At 42.5% G+C, this 17652-nt stretch overlaps 2 protein-coding genes across 8 annotated transcripts in view; one reads left to right on the forward strand and one right to left on the reverse strand.

Moving 5' to 3' along the window:
• Nucleotides 1-8159, reverse strand: part of DOP1A (DOP1 leucine zipper like protein A) — a 108002-nt gene extending 99843 nt beyond the window's left edge. For all 3 annotated transcript variants that reach the window (XM_047763241.1, XM_047763234.1, XM_047763249.1), the window contains exon 1: nt 8037-8159. The gene's annotated coding sequence lies outside the window, so the exon portion shown is untranslated. The remainder of the gene's footprint in view (nt 1-8036) is intronic.
• A 3173-nt stretch (nt 8160-11332) lies between these two features.
• The window catches only part of UBE3D (ubiquitin protein ligase E3D), a 152746-nt gene continuing 146426 nt past the window's right edge, over nt 11333-17652 (forward strand). For 2 of the 5 annotated variants that reach the window (XM_047763286.1, XM_047763295.1), the window contains exon 1: nt 11369-11594. In XM_047763286.1, coding sequence (XP_047619242.1) covers nt 11518-11594 — 77 coding nt within the window. In that variant the 5' untranslated portion in view covers nt 11369-11517. Of the gene's footprint in view, nt 11595-17652 lie in introns of all 5 variants that reach the window. The other 3 variants (XM_047763262.1, XM_047763269.1, XM_047763277.1) reach the window with 2 other exon arrangements.

The following is a 17652-nucleotide window of genomic DNA, read 5'->3' on the forward strand; positions in this document are numbered from 1 at the left end:
CTACAAGCTCTTATGTAGTCTTCTTCTACTGCTGCTGCTGAAATTACTGCTGGGCTATGTGAACAATAAATAGAATACCGCAAAAGGCCATAAAAGACATTGCAACTTCCACCTTGATATCTCTCAGATAACTTATTCTGGGGCAAGCTAGCCTTTATACTAGAAGGAAGCTCAAGCAGCCCCATGGGGAGGGACTGACCCCTCCCTTCGACAAGCAGAAAGAACTTCCCAGTATGTGACTGAGCCACTTTGGAAAGGGCTTATCCAACCCTGACTAAACATTTAGATGAATGCAGCCTCACAAAAATCTTGAGCCAGAACCTGAGACAAATTGCCCCCCATTCCCCTCTGACAGAAACTGTGAGAGGCATGTACTGTTTTAAATCCCTAAGCTTTGAGATAATGTTATGCAATGACAGAAAACAAGTTTCTTCTCAAAAAATATTTCTTTTTCAAACCACAACCTCTATTAACTTAAAAGACATAAACAGAAAAAATAGTTATCTGATTGAAACAGGAGGGAAGGGGGCAGGGCAGAACCCTTAAAAGAATGACATAGTCCTTGAGGATATGACAAAAACTGGTTAGAACCAACTAGGTCCAAGATGGGGGATGATTTGACTTCCAGCTTCATTATATGCTCACTGTAACACATTAGCATGCTGAATACACACCCACAGGTTCCATGACAGTTCCGAGTCTGACCATAAAGGGCCAAAAAATGGGCAGTGACCCAATTCCTGGAAACCTTCACCCCTTCCCAGAAATCACCGGAATAATACTCCTACTCATTAGCTCATGGAATTGTCCAACCTATAAAAACTCACCACTCCATATTTCAGGGCTTCTTGCTCTTGCCTTGTGAGATGGTCCACATTTTGTCTCTCTCTCAATAACTCTACTACTATCACTTTGTCTCTAATTGAATTCCTTCCGAGCTGAGACATAAAGAACATGAACTTCAGTAAGTCCTGGAACCAGGTGTGGGATTTTAATTAAAAAAAAAAAAAAAAAAAAAGGTGGGTTCGAGCCCTAATCCAAGTCTGGACTGGGTTAGAGTCTCAGCACATGGGTCCAAGTCTCAATCTGAGGTATATGGTTTTAAGACCATATAGAACTAAAAGCAGACTCAAGTGATAGAATCAGGTGGGCTTAGAGAACAATTTATTTTTTAGGCCATGCCCACAGCACGTGGAAGTTCCTGGTCCAGGAATCGAATCCATGCCCCAGCAGTAATGAGAGCCTTGGCAATGACCACAAGGATCCTTAACCTGATGAGGCACCAGGCAACTTCTCCTTTGAAGACATTTTTCCAATAATATGACAGTTGCCATTTAAAAAAAAAAAAAAGCCATTGTAACCCCTCCTTTAGGGTCAAGGGTAAACTCCTGACTGGTTGTAACACTTATGGAACCTTGTGGCAAAAATATGGAAAATCATTTAAATATTTCTTTTTGTTCCAAAGTAACAGACCTTAACTTGAAAGCAACTACTATGTTGTACTTTTTTCTCAGAAGAAAAGCCTCTGTCCACGAAGCTTTAAAATTGAGACACACCGTAAGACATGCTTAAGTGTATATGGAAAGCTACTGCGTCAAGTGACGACTCTATCATGCTGAAGACAAGCAAAAAGTATAACTGCAGACTGAAATGGCATTTGTAGTATCTAATGCACAAAATTCCAGCTATCTCAAAAATATGATAATAACATACTTTAAAGGTTTCAGGTAGCTGATATTTTATAACAGCACAAACCAAAGCAAGAGGAAATATAAGACTATTTATATGCATAACACAAAGGGCTAAAATTGTTGTGTTTTTACAGTTTTTTGGATTATAGTCAGTTGTCACTTTTATTTTTTTATTTTTTGTCTTTTTGCCTTTTTTCTAGGGCCGTTCCCACAGCATATGCAGGTTCCCAGGCTAGGGGTCCAATCGGAGCTGGAGCTGCCAGAGTCACAGCAACGTAGGATCCGAGCCGCGTCTTTGACCTACACCACAGCTCACAGCAATGCCGGATCCTTAACCCACTGAGCAAGGCCAGAGATCGAACCCACAACCTCATGGTTCCTAGTCAGATTCATTAACCACTGCGCCACGACGGGAACTCCAGTTGTCACTTTTAAATGCTAACAGCTTGTTTGCACCGATTCTACAGTTCTGTTTCAGTTTATAGTACAGACACAGGAGAGAAACTACCTGTTTGGGTGAGGGTACAATCTAGCAGGACCCTGTGGAGCTCCAGGGTACAAAAGCCTTTCTATATCCACTGTTTCAAGTTTGTAGGAACTAGGCCTCATTTATCCTTCCTGACTTTAGCTGAGTTCCAAAGAGCAGGTTTAAACAGTTGCTAATCAGGGAAGGGAAGGGATGCAGAGACTGGGGAGGAGCAGTGAAGAAACAATAGTGTAGCCTTGGGGCAGGGTCCTGGTTCCCCTCACAGAATAGACACAAGGTATCTTTGAGCCCTTCTGCAGAATTAAAGCCCCCTCTTCCCTCCAGGGAGGACGGCAACTTCAGGTTGAGCACTAGATTCCTGGAGCACCACCCAGTTACCTCACCACCAACCAATAAGAAGCAAGTCACACACCCTGCAGCTCACACTCCAAATTCTCCCTATAAAAACTTCTCCCAAACCCTTGGAAAGTTCAGGGTTTTTGAGCAGAAGCAAGCTGTTTTCCTTGCATGGCCCTGCAATAACCCTTCCTCTGCACCAAACCCCCATGTTTTAGTTTATTTGGCCTTACTGTGCTTCAGGCACACAAAATTGTTCAATAACAAAGGTTCTTTTATGAAATAAAAGCTATTCATCCAAAGTGTTTTTCTCTTATTTCCAGACCAAGGAAATAAGAGAAAAGGCTGCACTCCAGAAACTTAGATTAATGGCAATCTTTGGCTGAGCAGCAAATTACTGCCTGTACTGATAAATCTAGTATTACTACTCAGGTAAATCAGTATTTGGAAAACAGTAGCACCAAACTAAATGGGCTATTTACCTCAACTCCTTGCTCATGAACACAAAACAATGGTAATTTAAACATTACATACATAATATAAGTATATGCTGGTAAATAACCTCGGCAAGTTGAGACACAAAGTGTATTTTATAGAACAAGAGTAGAGAATTTATTGTCTTGCCTGTTCACATAAAACTCCACGAAAGAGAATTTTTCATTACATCAGAAATGACTTCTGCAAGATGGAAATGACTTCTGCAAGATGGAAATATTAAGGCATAACTCAAACTTTAGAATTGATGACAGAAGGAGATACCAGACTCTAAGTTTATTAACTCACCTACTCTTAACAAAAATAGGTAAACATATTATTAACATTTCATCACTCCTGAATCAACAGTAATCACTTTGGCATATAATAGGCTCCAAATGGTTTTTAGATTTAGATTTATTTCTCTATATTCAAAGTTTTATCTTAAAGCTAATGTCCCATAATACCAAATAGTGTTTTATTTGTAAAAGTAATAACGTTAAAAACATTTTTGAAAAACTTATCTGGTTCAAGAATGAATATCGAAGTTCCCGGGGCCACAGATCAAATCCCAGCTGCAGCTGCAACCTACACTTGGATCCTTAACCCACTGCACCACAGCAGGAACTCCCTCTGTACATGTTTTAATTTGCAATTGAGGCCTCAATTCCCAATTCTTTCAGGGAGAAAATTCTAAGGAATTTTCAGGCCCTGATTAATCCAGTATCTCCCCCCAACACTCCCCACTTTTTTTTTTGGGCCGCACCTGCGGCATATGGAGGTTCCCAGGCTAGGGGTCCAATCAGAGCTACAGCTGCCTTCCTACACCACAGCCTCAGCAACAGCAGATCCGAGTCGTGTCTGCGACCTCCCTCACAGCTCACAGCAACGTTGAATCCTTAACCCACTGAGCGAGGCCAGGGATCGAGCCAGAAACCTCATGGTTCCTAGCCAGATTCGTTTCCAATGAGCCACTGCCGATAACTCCATCTCCCAAATTGTGACCACCAGTTGGATGTGAGATGCTTTTATGGAGCCTAGGGACAGGGCTAAGTGACAATGAATCAAGTGAGGAAGTTATTCCCCTTCATTCTCTTTTTTCTGTTTTTTTTTTTTTTTTTTTGGCTATGCCTGAGGCATGGGGAAGTTCTGGGACCAGGGTGCTAACCTGCTCCCCAACAATGACCCAAGCCACAGCAGTGACAATGGCAGATCCTTAACTGCTGGGCCACCAGGGAACTCCTCCTTCATTCTCTTTCAATTCCTCCAACTATATGGGACTTCTCAGATCCAGAACATTATTCGTCTCAGGGCCAGAACACTAGCAACACTCCTGTAATACTTGCTACTCTCCCTCAGAAACAAAGACCAGAAAGCCTCAGGTTTAGAGTCTTCAGCAGGCAACAGTTTCTAGAATTTATCACTGTTCCGTTTTCATTGTTTCATCTTTACAGCTACCTTCGGTTTATAGTAAGTGATACTTGCTTTTTATTTACAGTAGATATTTCAAGTTTCCTTTAAAAGCTATGTTAGTAATTACATGGACAAATATGAAGAAAGTATCGAGGAAGTATATATGGCCCAAATTCTGAAGATGCTATAAGGATGATTTAGTCAAGTTTGAGGAATACCACACATCCATTAGGTCAACAAATGAGCATGCCATTGGTTTTACCACCATGGAAGACAGAAAAGAATGTTCAAAAAAACGTAAACAGGAAAGTCAAAAAAGAAGGTAATTACTTCAAAATGAGATAATCAATAAAGGATTCACAGACAACATGGCATTTGAGCTAGGATTTAATAGATATGATTTGGACATGCAGGGACAAGGAGAGCATTCAAAGAGAACAGAATCCTAACAATATAGGACTGAGTGTTGACAGGCTCTAAAGCCTGGTTGTAGTGGTGGTGACATGGGTGTGCATATAAGGCACACAAAATAAGTGCACACTGTTACATGTAAATTTCCCCCCGGGGTAAATGTTAGATGGTATCTTTGACCCATGCAATGAAAAGTCATTGAGGTTTTAGGCTTGGATGGCTGGTGGGTGGGGGGGGGGGGTAGGTAAACACAAGAAAGAGAAAAAGAAAACACAAATTCAAAGACAAGGGTGTCAAAAGTATTGGCTTTCACATAACAAATGTTCAATAAAAACTGTTAGCTGTTACACAAAAATGGCAGGTCCATCTTTCTACTTAAGAGTTTCACTTCAGGGAGAAAATTTAGCTGAATTAAGGTTTAGCTATTAAAATTAAATGTAATGTTCCCTTCAAACAAAGAAGCACTTTAACAGTGCCCACCCCTAACGAGGTAACAAAGACTAGAAAGACAGAGCCACACTGATTGTGTGCTGGTGACAATGATTTGAGATTGCTTACAAACAGGATCTAAGTGTCGAATACCATTTAGAAATAACTGCTTTATAATTCACATATAACCCTTAACTCATTTCAGTGACCTAAGCTCTTAAAATCAGTTATCAATTATTAAGTACCTTTCAAGTGGTTTTTATCACATTTCATAGTTTAAGAATTCATGACTAGAAAGGCGAATCATTCATAAAAACAATGCCATTATCAAGAAGTCTTTACCTGGAACTTTATAATGCCATTCTTAATAAAATCATAAAATCAATAGCTTGACCATAAAATTAAATTTCAAACATGACTTAATTACAATTATAGAAAAGAGACTAGAAAAAGAGGAGCTCCCATAGTGGTTCAGTGGTTAACGAACCTGACTACTATCCATGAGGATGTGGGTTTGATCCCTGGCCTTGCTGAGTGGGTTAAGGATCCCATGTTGCTGTGAGCTGTGGTGTAGGCTGGCGGCTACAGCTTCAATTTGACCCCTAGCCTGGGAACCTCCATATGGCGTGGTTGAGACCCTTAAAAAAAAAAGAGAGAGAAAGAAACTAGAAAAAGATACTCCTCTGCCATAAATTAAAGCATTAAGGCTCACAGAAACCTTTGTGAATCCTTAATACCTTACCAAGAAAAATATAAGCCTTTTGTTTTACCAGTGAGTTGCCACTAGATTTTCATGCTCCAGAAAGCTTAAACTGAAAGCCATCAAAGAACATAATTCAAGGAATTTTAGAGAGATGAAAGGGGACTCAGCTCAATTACAATTAATTTTCAAATAGGTATTCAATGTAATTATACCCTAGAAGATGTTAACATGTTGGCCATTAGAAAATTTGCTCTCTGGAAGCTTACAATCTGCAAGTTTACATGCATATTAACAGCAGTAAAGGTTTTAAGAAGTCTTATAGTTAAAAGCTAGCCAAAAGTTAAATCTAATTTAACCCAATGTGCCTCCAAATTATTGGCCATGAACACTGTTTTGAGGAAATAAGCCTACTAATGGATTCAGAACACTGTTCAAGGCAAACATCAGTTTGTAAATCTCTGATTTAGGAAATTCTCTTCAACACATGACAAAACTGATGCCTAGAGAGGTCACACCTGGTCAGCCAGATAAACCTCTCATTCCTAGGCCAGAGTTCCTTCCACTAGTTTAACTATTAAATAGGACGCCTTTGACTATATATAGTCAAATTTTGAATTAACATTTACATTTAACATTTTGGCTATGGTGTCAAGTTTTCTGGTTTGTGTATTAGATGTTTTTAATTCTTCAAGTCGCTGGTTCTTAATAATCAGAAACACCTGGAGATCTGCTAATGTTAGGTAATTCTGGGAGTTTCTGTTGTGGCTCCGTCTATTAAGAACCTGACATAGTGTCCGTGAGGATGCAGGTTCAATCCTCAGCCTCCATCAGTGGGTTAAGGGACATGCCTTGCCACAAGGGTATAGGTCACAGATGTGGCTTGGATCTGGTGTTGCCATGGCCGTGGCTTAGGCCTCAGCTGCAGCTCCGATTTGACCCCTAGCCTGAGAACATCCACATGCCACAGGTGTGGCAGTAAAAAGAAAAAAAAAAGTAATTCTGAGGAATGATTTACTTCAGAATGCTTGAAAGCGATCATTTTAAAATAAAGCATTTGTCTTACAAGTGGTTTTAATTTACTCTTGCTATAACCTCTGTCAGCTCAACTAAATCACTGTTATCAGGTGGAGTGATGCTTAGTACAAAACAAAAAAACAAAAAAACAAAAAACAAATATTATCCACAGTAAAATGCAAGATCTTATGTCTACATCAAGACAGCCAACAGCACTGAACTTGGAGAATTTTTGTCCTTCGATGCGTCATGACTTACGTATCGGGCAAACAGTTTGGTATCTTTTTTTGTAATCCCCCCAAATGTTTTGATTGCTTTAACTACGATCTCCAAATCAGATTTTTTCCAATCTTCATAGTTCTTAAACTTCATAGAACTCTAAGAAAGTCTAAGAATAACCAAAACAGTATTTACTTAGCTCAAAAAGTAGCCTTGTGCCACTTCGTCCCTTCCCTCAGGGTAAGTGAGAAGGATGGAGACCAAACAAGTGACTATTGTTATGTTGCAACTTCAAAAGGCTTGGGAATCAAAGGTGAGCTTAGTTAACAACTTCCTGGTGACTAATCGGACTTCCTCGATTAAACTTCTACACTCTTTTCCCATCTCCCACGGAACCTTAACGAGGGAGACCATTCGCGCGTCCTCTTAATATTAAAAGAACCCCCAGATGGAAGAGACCGCGCGACGCCTCGATTCGGCCAACAAAGAAGGGACTCCGCGCGCTTTCCGCGTACAGGTGCGACGGCCACCCCAACCCCGCGCACCGCGCGGCCCCTGAGCAGGAGGCTCGGCCTGGCCACCCGACGCCCTGGCCCCGCCTCCGGCCGCCGGGCCCTGACCGCCGCTGCGCCCCCCGCCCGAGCTCGGCCACGGGCCCCGCGTAGGTACCGCTCCCACGGCAACCGGAGGGCGTCCGGCCGGCTTCTCAGCTCCAGGCGGGGCCGGGGCGCCAAACCCCCGACACCACACCTGCCCGCCCGCGGGGCGTCCCGGCGGCTCCGGAACGAGCCGGGCCGAGGGGGCCACTAGGGGCGGGCGGCCGGCCTCGCGACCGCGCTGGGGGCGGGGACGCTGTTACCTTCCTCGGGCTCGGCCGCTCCCTGCCGGCGCCGCTCTCCTGGCAACCGCGGCAGCGACACCGAGGCCGGGAGCCGGAGGGCCTAGTGACAGCTCCCAGCGTACACCGCGCCCGCGCCCACGCCGGCGTCGACGTCCGCGGCCCTTCGTCCCCGCCCCCGGTCGGTTCTTCGCCTCCCGGCGCTGGCTGTCGCCACAGCGCCCTCAGGCGGACTGTTGGGGAAGCGGCCCACTGCCGCCTATTGAGGGAGGGGGATTTTCAGCCAGCCCGCGCCAATCCCATCGTGATGCTAGGAATCGAAAACAGCTTTTTATTTAACTAATTCTAAGCTCAGAGAAGTTAGAAGACTTTCGAAGTTAGGAGATAGATAGTTGTTATCATATTAGGAACTTATTTTGATTCTAGAACCCCAAATCATGTAGTTCCAAGGAGGATTGCCTCCTTTCACCTAAAATGTCGGGTCAAAAAATCATACATTTTTCTTGAGAATGTGTGACTAAATATAAAATATAACAATCCTTAAAAACAAACATCAATTATGTACGGTATCCTATGTTAAGAATGTTGCATGTTTCAACATAATGTGGCAGCATTTAAACACCTAAAATCTTTGATGTTAATGGTGGGAGATATGCAGAGTTGACATTGTGGAGGGAAATAATCAATAAACTAATATATGACAGGGATAGAAAAGAGTTTTGTTTAAGCCAAATTGAGGACTATAGCCTGGGAGACACAGACTGAAGATGTATTTGAATTGTGTTCCACCGGACTACAGAATGCTGGAGGCTTATAACAGCAAAAGACACAAAGTCACGTAAATTATTTGTCAAGAATTAAGATTAGAGCTGGCAGAAAGGAAGGGTCCGGCTCTGAAATTGTATACTTATAATGGGAGGCCTTGAGACTATAAGGTTGCAGCTGACAGCTGCTAGCAGATGTTGTTTTGAGAAAGGCTGAGGGTGTCCTTGAGTCTGAGTGATATAGTTTAGAAAATTCAGATTCTTAGTGATGCAGGAATGTGTCTGAAACCATATCCACGATGGCCACCTGGCTCCATTTGAATGCCTGAACCACAGTTATGCCATTGTTATTTTTTTAATGCATTATTTTCTTTATGGTTAAGGCAGATGTACAATGTTTATTTAATAGGCCACGAATAGGCTCTATTGGTTAACCTTAAGTTCAGGTCAAATCATGTTTAAGCCAGAATGACTTCCCCGTATCTTACTATGGGAAAATTTCTTTCATCAAAACCATCACCCTGGGGTGTTTCCGTCATGGCTCAGTGGTAACACATCTGACAAGGAACCATGAGGTTGCAGGTTTGATCCTTGGCCTTGCTCAGTGGGTTAAGGATCCAGCGTTGCTGTGGGCTGTGGTGTAGGTGCAGACGTGGCAGAGATCCCAAGTTGCTGTGGCTCTGGCTCAGGCCAGCGCCTCAGCTCTGATTAGACCCCTACACTGGGAACCTCCACATGACTCAGATGTGGCCCTAGAAAAAAAGGCAAAAAAGACAAAAAAAAAAATCACCCTGGAGGGAGTTCCCTTTGTGGCTCAGCGGTTAATGAACCTGACTAGGATCCATGGTGATGCAGATTCGATCCCTGACCATGCTCAGTGGGTCAAGGATCCGGCGTTGCCTTGAGCTGTGGTATAGGTCGAAGAATCGGCTGTATCCCAAGTTGCTGTGGCATAGGCCAGCAGCTGTAGTTCTGATTCGACCCCTAGCCTGGGAGCTTCCATATGATCCAGGTGCAGCCCTAACAAGCAAAAAAAAAAAAAACAACAAAACAAAACAACAACAACAAAAAAACCATTGCCCTGGAGTTCCTGTTGTGGCACAGTGGGTTAAGAATCCTACTGCATCGGCTCAGGTTTGATCCTCGGCCCAATGCAGTGGGTTAAAGAATCCAGGGTTGCCACTGCTGTGGGGTAGGTTGCAGCTGTGGCTTGCATTCAATCCCTGGCTTGGTAACTTCCATATGCTGTGTGTGTAGCCCCCCCAAAAAAAGAAACAAAAAAACACTACCCTTCATCACCATCGTTGTGATGAAATACCAGTAAATTTAATTCTTTTAATTGGGTTGTTACCTCCATCCATGAATTTGAATTCTGATGGATGTAGGATTTTGTGAAACAAAATAAGCTTTAAAAACTCCATATAAATATTTTAGAAAAATTGTCTTAATCTAGTACCTCTCAAGGGATATGGCTTTATTTTCATTTGGAAAATCTTTTTTTTTTTGTTTTTTTAGGGCTGCACCGGGCAGCATATGGAGGTTCCCAGGCTAGGGGTCAAATCAGAGCTGCAGCAACAGGGGATCCATGAGGTGTCTACCACCTACACCATAGCTCAGGGCAACACTAGATCCTTAACCCACTGAGCAAGGCCAGGAATTGAACCAGCATCCTCATGAATTCTAGTCGGGTTTGTTAACCACTGAGCAGGACAGGAACTCCTAGAAAATCTTGAAATTAATATGTTTAGTGTGTGGTAATTACAACCTTAAAATGATAAAGTACAACATCAATAAACATGATTTTTTCCGCATAAAAGTGAACATTGTTTTTCTTTTAAAGCCTCTTGCTCTAAAAAATATATTCGTATTATAATTCTACTGTAGCCTTATATTTTAATATTTTCCCATGATAACTATTTACTTTATACTAGATCCTTTTCTTCAGTGGGTGAAACTTTCCAAAATCATTTTCTAATAGCAATGAAAGAAATTACAACTCCCCTGAGTCAATTTTTACCTTTGCAAAAGTGAATAGTGAAAATGTACATGTGGAATCATTCTCATCTTCCTCTTGTCAAAGGTTACAGACATGCATAATCCTGTGCTTCATGATACTGGATATAACAGCAGAGATAACAGGAAACATCTCACATTTTTGCAACAGTTTCCATTTTGGAGCGATCCAGCCTAAATTTAGAAGCAATGCCAAGTCAGTTCTGGACATCTGTTGCCTCAGAAGAGAACTAAAATATGACCGACCAGCGTTCATTAAAGAAAAAGGCTGTAGTCCATTAAAAATAACAACAAAGCCAAGATAAAGTGTGTGTGGGATGGGTCTTAGTCCTGATGACAGTGCCCGCCTATCATCTCCCTCTCGTCCAGCCTCATCCCTACCCGCACTAGCCAAGGGAGAGTACTTGGGATCTTACTTTGAAGGTCATTTCCAGGGAGCCTGACGCACCGGGTGGCGCCCTTAAGAAACAGAGTGGGAGGGTAGTTCTGCTCTTCCGCCCACGTTTCTCAGCGATCAGCCCCCAAGCTCGGATCAGAAACTGCCGGTGACCGCCAGAACCAGTCTCGCGGCGGCGCACTCTCCGCCCGTCTGGTGGCGCTGTGGGCTGGCGAGTAGCCGAGCAGCGGAGCTCCGGATCCACGACGCCGGCGCCTCCGCTGCCGCCGCAGCTCCATCTCCGGCTGCACGTGTTGCCGCTGCGAACCCCGGGCCCTGGTCGCCCGCAATGGCGGCGGCTGGGGCGCAAGTGCGTGTGTTCCTGGAGGTGCGGAGACAGCTGCAGAGCGCGCTGCTGATCCTGGGGTAAGGCGGGCTGTGGCGTGTGGGCTCCCCAACGCAGCGGGGCACGCCTTTCTGCTGCCGGGCAGGCTCCGCCTCCCTCGGAAGGATGGAATTTTGAGTTTGTTTCTCCAGATGCTTTGAGCTTCTGGTTACTCAAAGCCGAGTACCTCATCCCTGCGCCCTCATTCCCCCACCCCCGCCACCTCCACTGGCAATCTTGAATCACCTGGGAGCTTTTTAGCAATGCCTTGTCTCGGCCCCACACCAGACCTGCTGAATCCGAACTTAGATTTCAACACGTTTTCTGGGATCCAGAGGCACACTTAAGTTTGAGGATCCCTAATGTTCAAGCCGTTGACTATGCCCTGCGTTTCCAACAAAGACAGTGCCAAACGTGCTTGGTTTGCCCCTTTGGAATCCTCGTTATACGATCTGTTCCAATGTGAAAGCTTCCCTTTTTGTAAATAAAACTCCGGGTTTTTTTCTCCTCCCCAAATTGTTCTGTGTGCAGAGAAACTGACACACTCGTTCAGTAAAAGCGTGTTCAGTGAACACAGGTTTCAGGCTTCTTCTTGGAGCTCATTCTGTTTTTCGTATTCCGAGTTCCAATGAGAAGTCTGTAAGCCCTTACCTTGCTCTTCATTATTTACACAAACAAGAAACTATTAGGGAAATGTTCTTTTTTTTTGTTTGGTAGTATATGGTACCTCCGTTATTCCCTTGTAACCACTGTTTCAGAGTAAATCGGATGTTAGAATCTTGAAAGTTTTATGACAAGGCACCACTCTGAGGTTGATTGGCAGAACTGGACTCAAATCCTAGCTTCTTTACCAAATTAGAATCCTTAATTTGAATGTTTTCAATTGTGAAATGAGGATGCTGTTTATTCCTCTTCTTTCTCTTTTTCCTCCCCCCCCCCAATTATGAATTCAAATAAGTGCTTCAGGTCCAATTCAAATGCACCTTGTAAAGTTACTCAGAGCCCAAACCTTACACAAAACTAAACAAGACCATCTTCTGCTCATCAAAGTAGCCCTTCATGCTTTCCCTGAATTACTCTTCCTTGTTTAAGAAAGTTAAACATAATTTTGCTGGATTTCTTGTTTGCTGCTAGTGGTCTTTGGCCGTTGAGCATTATCACTAAGTCCCCCTACCCTATAAAAGCAACCACTGTTCTGATTTCCTTCAACAAAGATTCATTTGCCGTTCCTTGAAGTATGTATAAATGGATTTGTAAGGTATGTGCTTGTTTCTGGCTGCTTTCCTGCAACAGTGTTTCTGACATTCCTGTTTCATCTATGTCATTGCATAATTCAATAGGCCATACTTTTCATCTGTTTCTTTTCATCTATGTTTCATCTATGTCACTGCACAATTCAATAGGCCATTCTTTTTTCTTGCTGAGTAGTTTTCTGTCTTATGAATATACTGCAATTCATGCAGCCATTCTTTTATTGCTGGATAATTTGTGTGTTTCTAGAGCTTGCATATTATGAATAAAGCTTTCATACCTTCTTGTATAAGTATTTTTGCAGGGTTATAGGGTAGATGGGGCATGAGAAACAGCTAAACAGTTCTCCAGAGCGATTGTACCAGTTCTCACCAGGAAAAAACAAGTGAATTCCAACAGCTTCACTTTCTAGCCTGCATGTCCTGTTGTCAGTCTTTTTGATTGTAGCTATTCTGGTGGTATAAATTAGCATCTCACTGTCACTTTAATTTGCATTTCCCTGATTAATAATGTTGAGCACCTTTTCATTTGCTTTTTGGTCATTCACATGTGTTCCTTTCTAAAGTATCATCTATCAAGTTGTTTGTCTTATTGTTGAACATAAAGAGTTCTTTATATAGTCTAAAAACAATATTTTCTCATTTATACTTGTGCATGTGAATATTTTCTCTCAATCTATAAATTACCTTTTCACTTTCTTAAGTATCTTTTTTTCTTTTTCTTTTCTTTTTTTTTTTCTTTTTGGCGGATGAAGTTCCCGGCCAGGGATCAGATCTGAACCAGTCTGATCAGATCCAGAGCAGCAACGCTGGATCCTTTAATCCATGTGCCAGGCTGGGGAATCAAACCTGCATGCTGCTGCTGCAGAGACATTGCCAATCCTGATTTGCCACAAGAGGAACTCCAGTAGTGTCTTTTGATGAACAGAAAAATCTAAATTATAATGAAATCCAGTTTATTTTCTCTCTCTTTTTCTTTCTTCCTTCCTCCCTTTGTCCCTCCCTTCCTTTCTCTCTCTTTCTCTCTTGCATTTTTTCCTTTTTCCTTTTTTTTTTTTTTTTTTTTTTAATTAGGGCCACACCTGCAGCATATGAACTTCCCAGGTTAGGCGTCCAGTAGGAGTTGCTGCTGCCGGCCTACATCACAGCCACAACAACTGGGGATCCAAGCCAAATCTTTGACGTAGACAACAGGTCCCAGCAATGCCATCCTTAACCCACTGAGCGAGGCCAGGTATCAAACCTGAATCCGCGTGGTTACTAGTCAGGTTCGTACCCTACTGAGCCACAATGGGAACTCCCTGCATTATTTTTTTTAATACTTAGTGTCTTAAGAAACCTTTGCCTTCCTCCTGGTTGTAAGATTTTTTTCCTTTGTTTATTTTCTAGGAGTTACATAGTTTTAGCTTTTACATTTAGGTCTAGATCATGTCAAGTTAATTTTTGTATTTGGCATAATGTAAGGGTCAAAGTTTATTTTTTTCTATAAGAATGCCCAGTTTTTCCATCACCATTAAAAGGCTGTCATTTCTTCCATTGAAATAACTCAGTGTCTTTTGTCAGAAATCAGCTGACTGTACTGTTTGCATGGTATGTCTTATTCTACTCTTTTACTCTCAACCTGTATCTTTATATGTAAAAATTTGAAAGCATATACTGGGTGGAGTTTTTAAAAATTCATTCTGACAATCTCTGCATTTTAATTGGAATTTTTTTTGTCTATTTATAGTTAATATAAATGATATCATTTTTTATTCTTTTCCTAATCTTAAGTACTTTTAGCATTTCATCATTAGGTGTGATGACACTGGTTGGCAAATTGGTTTGGTAGTTTGCATTGTTTCCTTTCTACTCCTAGTTTACTAAAGGTTTTCGTTATGAATAGATATTTTATTTACTATAGTGATTTCATGTATTTTGATGGTCATATTTTTTCCTTTACTCTTTACATGTATTTTGATCGTCATATTTTTTCCTTTAATCTTTACATCTGTGACTTGCGTTAGAGAAATACATTTCTGTTAAGCCATCTTAGCATTCCTGGATAAATCTTGGCTATTCATTTATTAAATCCACAGATGTTTATGACGTTCCTATTCTAGGGCCCAAAACTAAGATTCTAAGTGTGAGGTATATAGCTGTGCACAGTAACGATAGCACATACAAAAATACTTGCTCTCATTGAGCACTCTCTTACCAATCTAATGGTGGCGGTGGGCAAGAAGTGGGCAGAAAATACCCAAATATATATATCATAGTGAATAGAGATATGTAGCTAGAAAAAAATAAAACACAAAAAGGGTAAGGAGAAAAACTTCCAACCCCTTATTCCAAATGAGAAAGCAACATTAGAGCGATAAGCTGGAAGGGGTGAGGTTTGGAATAGCACAGGGATTTATTTCCAGTATATATACATGACTGGATCACTGTGTTGCACAGCAAGAAATTGGTATGGCATTGTAAACCAACTGTGCTTTAATAAAAAATAAATTAAAAAAAAATCACTCTCCAGCCAAAAAAAAGGAAGGAAATTACAATTACCATAACCCAGTGGAAGAGCATTTCCCTCTGAGAGAACAGAAAGTATGCAGGGTGCCTAATTCAGACAGGCATGGGTGGGCGTGGAAGCACATAGTAAGGAGGTTTTTTTTTTTTTTTTTTGCCATTTCTTGGGCCACTCCCTCGGCATATGGATGTTCCCAGGCTAGGGGTCTAATCAGAGCTGTAGCTGCCAGCCTACCCCAGAGCCACAGCAACACGGGATCCGAGCCGCGTCTGCGACCTACACCACAGCTCACGGCAACGCCAGATCCTTAACCCTCTGAGCAAGGCCAGGGATCGAACCGCAACCTCATGGTTCCTAGTCTGATTCCTTAACCACTGCACCACAACAGGAACTCCGTGTAAGGAGTTTTATAGTAGTGTCCTGAGAAATGTTTAATGGCTTGCTCTCAGGAAAACTGGAGAAACAGACAAAAATCCTGCTGGATCTGTAGCTTTGACTGATTCCTGTGCTGTAAGTACTTTCACCATAGATGAGGTCAAACTACCAATGTGAGGTCAGCTGGTTTGCAGAATGCCTGGAATTTTCCCCGGCTCTTATCCATCACCAATGGATCATCTTACAGATCATTGAAAGGACTTTAGCTCAACTCAAAATGAGATGTGAAGTTACTCACTAGTCAAACAGGGTGTGACACCTGAAAGAATGCAGTGGAATAGTGACAAAAGCTCAAGTATAATAGGTGTGGATAATTAGAGTCTGTCTATAAAACTCTGTTTTAGAACAGTCTCAAACTGGAGGATAAGTTGTTGTCACTCCTGTATACCTTGCTGTGACTTTCTTACAAATAAGAAACATTCTTCTCCTTAACCAGCACGCAACCCTCAACATTGGGATGTTTCAGGATCAGGCTCATTTCATTGTTTTCCTGTCCCAGCCCTGAATGGAGTTATTTTTCCAAGGAACCTTGTTTTGTTTCATTGTTTTGTTTTGACGTGGAAAATGATCTTTAGAGACCAAGATCTGGGCACAAAGTGTGCTCATTACTATTGGGGTGTCACTTCTCTCAGGCCCACTAGTAGACAAAACTAGAGGGTGTGTGATAGATGTCTGCTGTTTATGTATGCATGTGTATGTGTGTTTATAAACATTATGCACATACAGTATACATCTGTATTTATTAGCATATCTGTTCATATGCATTGGACTTCACCCAAGTATTTCAAGTTCTATTCTACAATCATAGAATCCAGTCTGGTTTTCTCCCTTTCTCTCTTTGTAACTGTTCTCCCACAGTGAGAACCCTGGATTCCCTCCTCCTCATGACGTGGATTTACTTAGTCACTTCCACTCCATGCAGTTTATCTTCTGCTGCCATCCCTTAACACTTCCCTTCCCTCTACCCCACGCTGACACTCCCCTCACCCGCCTGGGTTCTGTTAGGGACTGAATGATTTTGTCTTCTCAAAATTCATCTGTTAAAGCCCCATCCCCCAACATGATGGTATTAGGATCTGGGGCCTTGGAAAATAATTAGGTTTTGGTGAAATATGCAGGTGGAGCCACTATGATGGGCTTGGTGTCCTTATTAGAAGAGATGCCAAAGCTCTCTGCCCTGTGAGGATATATGGTGAGACCATGGCCTCTGCAAGCCAGGACAAGGGCTCCTCCCAAGAACGGAGTCTGTGGTGCCATGTTGATCTTGGACCTCCCAGCCTCCAGAACTCTAAGAAATAAATGTCTGTTGTTTAAGCCACCCAGTCCGTGGCATTTTGCTGAAACCACCTGAGCAGACCAAGATGGACTCTGAAACTCTATGCTGAGCTGCACCCTCCTGCTCACGTTTCCCCCTCCCCCATCTTGCAACCTGACATCCTTGCTGGGTGGCCCTCCTGGTGGCTGGGTCCCTCACATCTACTGCAGGCTTCTGAACCCCACCCTTTGCAGAGATGCCTACCTTGCTCTGTTCTATGGGATTGGCTGAATTCTTCAGGGAGGGGAAGGTGAGAAAGGGCGATAAGCCTGTGGGGATGGGGGCGGGGGTGGGAGGTGCCAAGGGACTTAGGAACCCAGTGGTTTCCCTTGAGACACTTCCAAGTGCCAACTGCACAGTCCAGTTTGAAAATCACTGAAGAAGTAGCCAACTGAACAAATTGTGTATCTTTTGAACAGTGGTTGGCAAGCTGTGGCCCATGGGCCAGACCTCACCTGAATCCTGTTTGGTACAGCCTGTGAGATAAGAATGAGCTTTACATTTTTTAACGGATTGTTAGGGGGAAAAAAAAGTAGACTATGCCTCAGGCACCATATATGGTCTATAAAACCGAAACTATTTACCATCTAGCC

This window comes from Phacochoerus africanus, chromosome 2 (genome assembly GCF_016906955.1).
Source record: "Phacochoerus africanus isolate WHEZ1 chromosome 2, ROS_Pafr_v1, whole genome shotgun sequence".
NCBI lineage: Eukaryota > Metazoa > Chordata > Mammalia > Artiodactyla > Suidae > Phacochoerus > Phacochoerus africanus.